Here is a 12,282-nt window from a genome sequence, read left to right on the forward strand (position 1 = left end):
TTATTTCATTCACGCGTTACAAATAAATGTATTTCAATAGTCGGGATGCAATTGTTGCTAAGTAGGACAAAATTCAATTCAAAACTCTTGAAAAACAATTATTCATAACAGCTGAATAAATAATATGTAACAAGACAAGGTTTACATGTACCTAAGTATTAAATGTGATTACATTACAAAAAGTGGTATATTGACAACAAATTTGATAAGCATCACACACAGCCAATACAATAATTGTATTTTAACATGCACCTGACACGATGTGTGCAAACAAGTATTAAATCGTACATATTGTAGTTAAGAAACACAACTTTGTATTGGTCTGAATGAACCCATAATTCAAGTTACACATGCAATGAAAAGATATTGATGCATGCACATCATGAGTTTTTAGTACGATTGCGAGAAACTTCATGCACAGCACATGCACCATTTTGAGTTAAACGTGTTATGGAAAATTCTTGATACCTGCACTTGCACACTGTTTTTTTGTTTAAACGATTTACAGGACCAATGTGCAGCAAGCGTCTGAACATACCCAACATTTGAGTTAGAAATATAATGTAAGAACCATGATATGTTGATATTACAACATTTTAATCCTCTGTGTCACCTATCTTGAGACAAGGGGTCTAATTGACTCGTAAACATTTGCAACAAATCTAATCAACCACAAAGTCCGGATTGCCAATTTGCTGAGTATAAAGAATAGTGATTGAGTCGAGATAGAGACTGATATCGAACTCAAATTTCGGGAACCATCTTTCTAAAAAGATTGAAGTGATCAGTAATTTGCCTCTAATCAAGTCTTCCAATCAATCGCAAAACGCAATATCCTATCTCTTATGTACATACACTGTATATGACCGATGTCAACCCAGAGTTACTTTCTAATCAATTCCAATCGTCTGCAACACTTTGCGAGACACTGCCCCAATATTGCATCATAGTATTATCAAAATACATATACATGTATACATACATTAACCGTTTCCATATGGACACTCTGGTATCACTTCCTGTAAAAATCAGAAAATCTTGCATGCATCTAACTCGTGTGTATACATGACTCGCAGAAGTCTCATGTTCATGCAGCTAAATCAGGGAAAATATTAATTTTTTCACAATTTCGTTAATGTTCTAGAACTTCTAGGCAATAGAACAAGCAATCTTTAACAATGAGCATTTCTTGTTGTCACGGTTTAAGAGTTTTCAGTTCAAAGAGCTATAAAACAATGATTTGCATGGAGAGAACAAATCATGTGTACATTCAAAGATTAAAGTTTTATTAAAGACGCATGCACTTATCAACTATTTTAGGCCTATGGACATCAAATGACCAGAAGGAAAATTAAATCACGGAGCGGTGATCGATTTAGCTCTCGTAAGCTTCAAAAGTGCTCAGTTAAATGGAAAAAACCAGCTCTGGTGAAAAACATCAAAATACTTAAACATCACTGTGAGAAAATCGCACTTCCTAAAAGATCTCCCATGAACAGAAAAGTATTTTTAACACTGATGACCAGGTAATGGTAATAAAAACAACAAGTGAAATATTTCTCCAAAAAAATTAAAAATTGTTGTCTATGTGTTTCACCAGATACAATAGATATGTGGAAAACAATAGGGCAAGTTTTTTAAATTTACTACGACGACTATCAATATGCTTTTAGATAACCATACATAATTCTTACTGCATTTTAAGATGGCCTCATGAGTTTATTTTTACCACAAACATTTCAACACGAAAATGGTCAAAAGTGACTTTAAGGTCATTCAAGAGGCATTGACTTCACAGGATTTCAGAATGAAGTGAAGATACATGTACAGGCATCTTTCTTTTATTGAAAGAATAAAATCTTGATTATATTCAATATATACTATCTCTCCCAAGTACCTTTGAAAAATCCTTTTCATTGAAGTCCTTAAAATTGCAATCTACATGTTTAAGCTAAATGTACATTACAAATGTAGATTACAATTACTACTTTTAGCAGTAACAACATATGATTGATAGTAATACTAAAATGATTAATTGGATTGACATTTGTCGTAAAAGGGGACACTCGTGTCCCTTTGTTTCTTATCTGTGAAAAATGTATAAAGATCCCAAATCATTACAAACATTAAAACAAGAAAGACTAATGATTTAAATGCAATTGATTTTCAAAATGATACTTTTTATGTAAAAATAAAAATGCAGGCAGGAAAAAATGCTCACGATCTTCGCATGATCTAGCAAATTAAAAATTATCTTTCATTAACGATTTATCACACAAGACGTAACGCTTAAAGGTACTACTCAACATTTCCAATAAATTGCGCAAACTTATCCAAATAATTATATAAGGGTAACATAAGAATCACACATGTACTTATCAGAAAATTGTAATTTGTATATAATCAGGTAAGGTATTATAACAGAATTTCTTTTTATGTCTGGCATAAGTACAAATTTCAGAAAACATAAATAGGTAAACTTCACTCTTGAAATACAATTGAAATGATGATACCAGGAAAACTTACTTTGCCTGCAACTTTCAAATGCTTTTGCTACCATTTCAGAAAGACGTGTGGACTATATCACTGCAGGAGAAGATGAGGTGTTAAATAGTGCCTTCAAAGAGTAATACATAGCAATATACATTAACCTTGATTATGAGTAATATACCGAAGTCTATTCATTCACACATATCTTCTTGTAAAATGAAATTGCACCAACTGATCATATTAACATTCACAATTTTCCCATTTGATAAGACTCTATTACCTTCTACATTTAAAAAACATAAAAAAATAATACAACATGCAAATTATAAAATAAACCCAAAGAAGTCAAAATGAGGAGAAAATGAAACTTTCCTTGGTTGGTTAGATTGGGGTTCGCTGTAGAGCAAGCCTTAGTTTAGGAAACGTCTAGAATTATCATAGCTTCTTGGGATAAGGGCAACTACATTTAGTAAATGTAGCTTAATGTCTTGCCAAAGGATATTAGTGCCAGGGTGGGACTTGAACAGCGGACCTTGTATCTGGTGACATATCCACTCAACCACGACACCTCTACTTATGAATTTATGTGACTAAAAGGTCTCATCTCATATGTGTACAGTCTGAAACTTTCTCTGACTTTAAAAAATGATCGGAGAAGAAATGTGACCATGTCTCAATTTATGGTCTACACACAGGTCGAAAATGTCCATGTCATACAACTCCCAAATTCTCATTCTGTTCATAATTATATGCGCACAGTAGCAGTGGTATCTTGATAGAGCTGCTTTTGAATGTAAAAATGGAATGAAATAATAATTTCAAAAATCATTGAGTCAACATTGGGCAACAGGAAAATAACAGGACAAAAGTCATGATTCAAATATAAAACAAGGGAATTACAGCAACTTTACAAAATCTTGGCAACACATATTGTCAGCTGTATAATGGAATAAAATCAATAATGGAATAAAAATTTGAAAAGCAAAATAAGAAAGGCAACAACAACAAAAAAAAGAAAGAGAGAGCTTTTCATGGTAATCATGATTTGAAGTACCGGTAATGACAGAAAAAAAATCCCACAGATTGAAAAAAACCTTACACTGAATTTCAAAGACGACAAATAAATGCTACCGGCCACATAAAATGGTATAATGTAGAAATATGTACATGTATAGATTTGTAAACTGCATCATGGGCAAGGCGAGGATGCAGTGATGGGAGAATCAAGCAACAGTTATTTTCCCCAACTATGTATTGTGCAAAACAACATGTGGTTTTAGTGAATAAATGTTCCAGAGGTTTCCATTATTTAGTTTCAGTTTTGCTCCTCCAAACAGCCGATCTACTCCATGAACAATGCAGGAATAATTGTTAAAGTTTATTTTATATCATGACTTACGGAGGACAAGCCATGCATTCTCAAATGAAAATAAAAATGCAGCTCTTTTTCAGAATTCAAGATTACATGTAGCTTCGACAACATACAGTATTAGGTTGAGATATCCCTTTAATATAAAAATAGGGCAAGTTCAAGTAATTTTTTTCCTAAAAAATATTGATTACATCAAAGATTGTGCATAATATTTGACAGGAATCCATATTCAATGACAGATACAATATCCATAGGCAAGCACACCTGCCGTTATTGGGTAGATTATTAAGAGGACTGTCTTTGCTTTTGGAAAATGAAAAATAGGGTGTATAAACAAGTATCGATCAGAGCAACCAACAGAGCAATTGGAGAAGTGTTCCACAAGTTAGCAGCTAAGTAAAGAAGGAGAAACACCTGTGCAGTGTTATATGTCTGTACATGGACCCTAAGAAAACATTATAGTTCATCTTGAGTTCAAAGGCATGGAATTGAATTTCAAGAGAAAGAGGCGATTCTAAATTTCACTTGGACTTGACTTATGTAATTTGAGATCGAGGCATGGGGTGTGGAATTGAATTTGGCGGGAATCAACATTACATTCAGAGGTTAGGGTAAGACAAGATTTCTTCCGGCTTCCATAGAGAATGTACAGCACTGTCACTTAATTCCTCAGTTTACTAAAACTATTGTTCAGATTTCATGAACTTGATGATTTGATGAGATCTATGTAGGCACCACCAAAAACCTTGTCTCATCGTCTTTCCCAGTATCATATCTGCATGTGGGCTGATCAGAAAGGTCGCCCTCTATTGGCTAACATTGTATAGGCGGTAGGGTCAATTATATCATATGTTTGAAGTCTTCAACATTCAGTGAAAGGTTATATTCGATTCTGTGAGAATTTAGTTTCCAGAATTCCAGATTTCAAGGTAAACCTTAAATTCAAACCACCTCCCTCATATTTAAGTACCATGGCTTTTAACTCTAAAATTCATATTACCAGTATGACTATAACAGCACATATGGGCAAAGCAAACTGTGAAAGCATGAATAAGGTAATATTAAACAGGCTACAACAACCATGGCCTCCCGAATGGGACACTTGATATTATACGACACTTGCCTGTGCTTTTGACAAGATGTGCTCTTGCAGTTGGGTCAAGAACGAGGCCAAGGGATATCAGGCTACTAACAGTTAACAATGGCATAGCACTGGGTGTCATCAGACTACATTTGTTTAGTGTAAGCGATAATACAGGACTGGGTCTTAACAGGATATTTGCCATTACCGAAAGTGTAGCACTGGTGTGATTTAGCCTTTTGGTGTTACTTTTGGTGTGTAAAAGGGTGTTATCTTGCCATTAAACATTACCTATGGTGCAACAATCAGTGTTGTCTCGCTATTTAGTGTTAACAAGGGTGTGGACTCGGGTGTTATCAGGATATGTGTGTTACCCAGATGTATGGTGTTACACCAGGTGTTATCTTGCTACACAGTGTTACCTATGGTGTAACACCAGGGTGTTAGTTGATTGCACTGTATGGAGGAGGGCTATCGGTGTAGATCTTGAGTGCTCTCTCCTTCCGAGGGGAGTAGGTCACCTTCTGACCTGTCTTGGATAACCTGGAGAGAGAGAGAGGAATAATAATAGAAAGAGTGGCGAGATAATGGGATATAAAGAGAGAATGGCAGAAAGACAGACAGAGAGAGAGAGACAGATATGGAGGGAGGGAGGGAGGGAGGGAAAGAGAGAGAGAGAGAGAGAGAAGTGAGAGAGAGAAGAGAGAGAGAGGGAGAGAGAGAGAGAGATAAGGGGGAATAAAAGACAATAGAAATGATGATTAAATACCATATTTATACTCATCGATATAATCGTCGATATAATCATCATCATCATCTTCATCAACAGCAGCAGCAGCAGCAGCAGCATCATCATCATCATCATCACCACCACCACCACCACCACTATCATCATCATCCCCACCATCATCATCATCATCATCATCATCACCATCATCATCATCATCATCATCACCACCACCACCACTATCATCATCATCCCCACCATCATCATCACCACCACCACCACCATCACCATCATCATCATCATCATCATCATCATCATCATCATCATCATCATCATCATCATCATCATCATCATCATCATCATCATCATCTTCATCAACAGCAGCATCTTCAGTATCATCATGGTCATTATCATCACTACAATCAACATCATGATGATCAAAATCAACATCACTATTATCATAACCATGATCATAATCAGCACTATTAAAACTGCCATTGCCATCTGGAACATTGTCATTGTCTACATCATCACTTCATCTTCAATTCTCGAGTAGCAATATATCCTTATTTTTAGAATTTTTGTATTTAGAATTTCTCAATTTGAACTTCATTTTCAGAAAGAGCATCAATTTCCTATAGGAGATCAGTGTTATTTTGCTCTATTTATTCAGATGGTCATATCTCAGCCAATACTTAACATATTCAATGGTTTTCGACATTTGGACATTATTTCTTATGCTCTTTCCGAAAATGAAGTTCAAATTGAGAAATTCTAAAAATAGATTTGTATGATGTCACAGCTTCGGTACTCTATGACAACAGTCATCAAACACCACCAACATTTACACTACCACCACCATTAAGATTGCCACCGAAACAACCTCAAGAAAAAATTGGCCTATCTGCTACATACCTTGCATTTTCCTTCTTCTGTATCTCCTTCTTCTCATCTTCTTGTAACTCCTTCAGCTCCTCCCTATTATCTCTGTTTAAAAAAACAAAAGATTTAAAAAAATGGATGCACACATGAATTTTGTTTTGAGTGGAATGACTTTTAAAGGCAACCGGTGGGGCAGGGATGGAGTAAATGAATAATATAGCACCTATCCAAAAGAGAGAGAGAGAAATAGAGAGAGAGAGAGAAAGAGGAGAGAAAGAGAGAATGATAGCCAGTCAACAAAATGTCCTCTCCAGACACATCCATGCTAACGTTGTGATGAGAGAAGCGCATTGCGTGTGGAAAGACTTATCCATTTTGTTTATAAAGTTTAGCTTTAAATGTTCACAGGGATGGGCTATTAACAGTTGAAGAAGGAAGGTTGTTCCAGTCCCTAACAGTATTTACAAAGAAGGAGTCCTGGAATACCCTAGCCCTATGCCTGATCTGGAGAAAATTCTGGCCATTCCCTTTAGTAGCTCTCGGGTTACGTTGAATAAATTCATCCAAATGGATATTAACTAAGCCATTCTTCATCTTATATAACATGGAAAGTCTTTGATTCCTAGTCATAGTCATAGATAAAAAAGGCATTCATAGACATCACCGACAGAAAATAGAGAGGAACAGGAATGTAAAAACAGAGACAATCACTATCTATCTACATTAAGTTATCTATCGTTCTATCCATCTAAATAAATAGAAGAACAAATAGATAGAGAAAAGAATATATCAATGAGTAAATACATAGATACTCCACCCAGGTGAAGTAATTGGGGAGCTGGTAGGTATTTATTCCTTGAAACGCAGAGTGCGTGACAGCTGCTCTGCTAAAGCCAGGGTAGTTATGTTGCATTATTGTAGAGCGCTTAGAGACTTCTGATAAAGTGTGAGGCGCTAACTCCACCCAGGTGAAGTAAATGGGGACCTGGTAGGTATTTATTCCTTGAAACGCAGAACGCGTGACAGCTGCTCTACTAAAGCCAGGGGAGTTATGCCGCATTATTGTAGAGCGCTTAGAGACTTCTGATAAAGTGTGAGGCGGTATATAAGCACATATAGTAATATGTACAGCACCATGAGCGTCAGAGCCTGGCGGATCCCGGCACTATATAAATATCCATATTATTATCAATAATAAAGGAAAACCCTTCTCACCTGTAGTAGATAACCGTCCCATCATCGGTGATGTAGAGAGGCCAGGTATTGAGTGCAGTGACCCTGGGTTCCCATTCCAAGTCAGTGTTCATCTCAAGGAGTGAGATCTCACAGGGGAACGTGCCCCGCCCCTTGGCAAACTCAATGTTCTCCAGAGGGATCTCGCTCAGCTCCGACAACTGGGGGAAGAAAATGAAATAGGAATTTAGTCAAGAGGAAGAAAACAAATTTTGATCGTTGTAGTCAGACACAGAGCTGAGGAGTCCTTAAAAATACACTTTTGTTAAGACTGAATATAGATGAAGTGAACGAGAGAGAAAGATGGTCGACTATAACCTCAAGTATAGAAAGATTGTATAGGTCATTTGAAAGTTCTACAGCAGCATCATGCAAATATTTTTGAGCTCATCACATAAATTATTTTCATAATTTAAATTTCAAATAAATACATCTACGTATTTGCGCATTTTATCATGAAATACTTTTTTTCTATCTTACGGCTGCCTTGAAATCCGAGACATTGGTATCGTCCAGAATCTCTTCTCAAAGTGATCCAACTTCATCTCTTAAAGGCGCACTCTCCTCATTTAAAATGAGTTTGTATTAAAGCAGGTTTTGTTTGTCTTCTAATGTCTTCTAACACCAAACAAACAATTTTTTAAAAATTTCATTCATCTTAACGCTGTCTTGAGATCCGAGACGTTGGTATCGTCAAGAATCACCTCTTCAAAGTGATCCAACTTCATCTCTTAAAGGCGCACTCTCCTCATTTAAAATGAGTTTGTATTAAAGCAGGTTTTGTTTGTCTTCTAATGTCTTCTAACACCAAACAAACAATTTTTTAAAAATTTCATTCATCTTAACGCTGTCTTGAGATCCGAGACGTTGGTATCGTCAAGAATCACCTCTTCAAAGTGATCCAACTTCATCTCTTAAAGGCGCACTCTCCTCATTTAAAATGAGTTTGTATTAAAGCAGGTTTTGTTTGTCTTCTAATGTCTTCTAACACCAAACAAACAATTTTTTAAAAATTTCATTCATCTTAACGCTGTCTTGAGATCCGAGACGTTGGTATCGTCCAGAATCACCTCTTCAAAGTGATCCAACTTCATCTCTTAAAGGCGCACTCTCCTCATTTAAAATGAGTTTGTATTAAAGCAGGTTTTGTTTGTCTTCTAATGTCTTCTAACACCAAACAAACAATTTTTTAAAAATTTCATTCATCTTAACGCTGTCTTGAGATCCGAGACGTTGGTATCGTCCAGAATCACCTCTTCAAAGTGATCCAACTTCATCTCTTAAAGGCGCACTCTCCTCATTTAAAATGAGTTTGTATTAAAGCAGGTTTTGTTTGTCTTCTAATGTCTTCTAACACCAAACAAACAATTTTTTAAAAATTTCATTCATCTTAACGCTGTCTTGAGATCCGAGACGTTGGTATCGTCCAGAATCACCTTTTCAAAGTGATCCAACTTCATCTCTTAAAGGCGCACTCTCCTCATTTAAAATGAGTTTGTATTAAAGCAGGTTTTGTTTGTCTTCTAATGTCTTCTAACACCAAACAAACAATTTTTTAAAAATTTCATTCATCTTAACGCTGTCTTGAGATCCGAGACGTTGGTATCGTCCAGAATCACCTCTTCAAAGTGATCCAACTTCATCTCTTAAAGGCGCACTCTCCTCATTTAAAATGAGTTTGTATTAAAGCAGGTTTTGTTTGTCTTCTAATGTCTTCTAACACCAAACAAACAATTTTTTTAAAATTTCATTCATCTTAACGCTGTCTTGAGATCCGAGACGTTGGTATCGTCCAGAATCACCTCTTCAAAGTGATCCAACTTCATCTCTTAAAGGCGCACTCTCCTCATTTAAAATGAGTTTGTATTAAAGCAGGTTTTGTTTGTCTTCTAATGTCTTCTAACACCAAACAAACAATTTTTTAAAAATTTCATTCATCTTAACGCTGTCTTGAGATCCGAGACGTTGGTATCGTCCAGAATCACCTCTTCAAAGTGATCCAACTTCATCTCTTAAAGGCGCACTCTCCTCATTTAAAATGAGTTTGTATTAAAGCAGGTTTTGTTTGTCTTCTAATGTCTTCTAACACCAAACAAACAATTTTTTTAAAATTTCATTCATCTTAACGCTGTCTTGAGATCCGAGACGTTGGTATCGTCCAGAATCACCTCTTCAAAGTGATCCAACTTCATCTCATAAAGGTGCAATCACCTCACTTAAATGCCTCATTTTAAATGTCTTTGTTAGAGGGTACTCAATGTCTTTTAATGTCTTCTGAAAATATACAATTTCTTTTATAACTTTCTTCATCTTACCGCTGTCTTGAGATCAGAGACGTTGGTATCGTCCAGAATGACCTCCTCGAAGGGGTCAAGCTTCATCTGCGAAGGGCGCCATCGCCTGACGTACAATGCAAGCTGGGATGACGATGCGACTAGCTCCGGTCCTAAAACAACAAAGAGTTTGAGACAAATGTTCCAATTATCTCATCAACTGAGTAAACAGTGCTATATTTCATAAAACTGTTTTTTAAATCAATAATAAGTCATATAAGCTACTGAAACTGGTTGGCTATGAGTGAATTTGTATGAGAATGTTAGCTTTTGTATTGTCCATAAGACACTTTATGAAACAGGGCACACATCTTTATTTTTTTTTAACATAATTAAAAATAGTTGAGTTTGTATCGCAGTATACATACGTACAAGAAAAAAGCCAACCTCATAGTTGTGATAATAATCAAGCGAGTAATGTTCTGGGAAAAGGTCTATCTCTATTGCTGGGGAGATTTTGTCAATATTAGCTGCAATTCATGAATAAAACTTGTATGATTTTCTTTAAAATTTCAAATGATGAATACAGGTGTACTTTTTAACTTTCCAAAACACAAGAAGAGGGAATCTAGGTTTCACAACTGTGGTTTAAAGGTCAAAATATAGGAAATATTCCTCAAAAATAGGAATGGTTGAGCAGGTATCGGAAGTGCCTTGTTTTCAAGAATGAAGAATAATTATCTTACTGTCTAGGAGCTCCACAAAGACTTCCCAGTTTGTGAAGATGGGGATATCTTCTTCATAGATGCGATCATTGAGGAAGATGGTGGCCGGGTTCTTCCACGACTTCTTGCGCAGACGTAACCTGTACAGGTAGAAAATGATGAAATAATCAATAGCTATGGAATTCAAATTCAGTGCAACTAATATCTTTCTTTTCAATGAAATTGACATTACTTCATAAGATCACTGTCTAACAAAGAGGTCATCAGGTCAACAATAATTACAGTGATAAGTAAAGCCGTTTCACCAAAGAAACTGGAATTGTGTACTACCACTTCTTGATTTTAAGTAGTTTTACTTTTCCTAGAGTAGAGTCCAAAACCGTGTAAAATCCCTAGTTTTAAAGTTGGTGGGTGAACCAAAACGTAAATAACATACTGACTAAACAAAAAAGTAGTAAATATTATGTATGTTTCAACAGAGCTATTGACCAGGGAATATCTTTTGCTGTAAATGACAAGCAGTCAATAGTAACATTTAGAGCCCTTGGTTTGACCAATCAGAGGCCTGGAATGTTGATAGGAGATACATAGTAATAACTATAAACTGACCTGTCTAGAGGGATGTCTATACTGCACTTCTTCTTGAGTTCTGGAAGAAGCTCCTTCTTGGACTGCAACACAGTCATACCTTTGGCAAACACCCAATCAAACAGATATCTGATAGGCTGTGAAGAAAACAAACAAACAATGCATGTTGCAGGGTGGTAAAAAAAGTTGAAATGTCTCATAAATTAAGTTTTGCCTCCAGTCAATCATTACAATATTTGCTCAAATTTAGTTTAGCTTAAAAGGCATAGCCAACTATGTTTTAGAAGTACTCTAGCTTCATGGTAAATCAATATCTAATATAGACCCAAAGTTTATTTAATGTAAATGTGATGTCCATATAATGCTGGTAGAAAAAAAAATGTATGTTAAATATAAAGACCAGCTATGGTCATGCCATTGCATTGTGGAAGAAACGTTGTGGAATCGATCAGAAAAGGTTGATCATCTAGCTTATAAGTATTGGTGTGTACTGCAAGGTTCTGGAATCACCAAATAGATAAGAAATTTGGCCCAGTCTTGGTAAAGTTACAAGCACTGTACAAAAGAAAGATGTATATGGGATTACATGACACATGCGCCAAATATATATAATAATATACCAAATATATCAATTACATGAAGTAGACGGTTTCCCGGCAAAATTTGTATCATCACGTATTAGTCAAAACATATTCTTTCACATGATTGGTAATAAGAGATTACATTTCATTTTGTGAGAGGGGGGCTTTTCCAAAACTGGTCTTTACCTTTTAGCCAAGATTTTGAAGAGAAACAACTGATAAAGGAATGATTCTGGCAGGGCACTACTATATATATATTCATTGCATAAAAATCTGCAACCGATGATTTTATCTTCTACATGACAAACGTCAAAAGAACATTATCATATT

At 35.7% G+C, this 12,282-nt stretch overlaps 1 protein-coding gene across 2 annotated transcripts in view; it reads right to left on the minus strand.

Moving 5' to 3' along the window:
• Nucleotides 1-1,194: 1,194 nt before the first annotated feature.
• The window catches only part of LOC105447545 (ubiquitin carboxyl-terminal hydrolase 47), a 40,425-nt gene continuing 29,337 nt past the window's right edge, over nucleotides 1,195-12,282 (minus strand). For both annotated transcript variants that reach the window (XM_030987832.1, XM_030987831.1), the window contains exons 22-27: nucleotides 11,393-11,508; nucleotides 10,805-10,923; nucleotides 10,101-10,231; nucleotides 7,768-7,946; nucleotides 6,586-6,657; nucleotides 1,195-5,486 (exon numbers count right to left, since the gene is read on the minus strand). In XM_030987832.1, the coding sequence (XP_030843692.1) occupies nucleotides 5,387-5,486; nucleotides 6,586-6,657; nucleotides 7,768-7,946; nucleotides 10,101-10,231; nucleotides 10,805-10,923; nucleotides 11,393-11,508 (717 nt within the window). In that variant the 3' untranslated portion in view covers nucleotides 1,195-5,386. The remainder of the gene's footprint in view (nucleotides 5,487-6,585; nucleotides 6,658-7,767; nucleotides 7,947-10,100; nucleotides 10,232-10,804; nucleotides 10,924-11,392; nucleotides 11,509-12,282) is intronic.

The sequence above is a fragment of the Strongylocentrotus purpuratus genome, unplaced genomic scaffold (assembly GCF_000002235.5).
Source record: "Strongylocentrotus purpuratus isolate Spur 01 unplaced genomic scaffold, Spur_5.0 spur5_scaffold_17, whole genome shotgun sequence".
Lineage (NCBI taxonomy): Eukaryota > Metazoa > Echinodermata > Echinoidea > Camarodonta > Strongylocentrotidae > Strongylocentrotus > Strongylocentrotus purpuratus.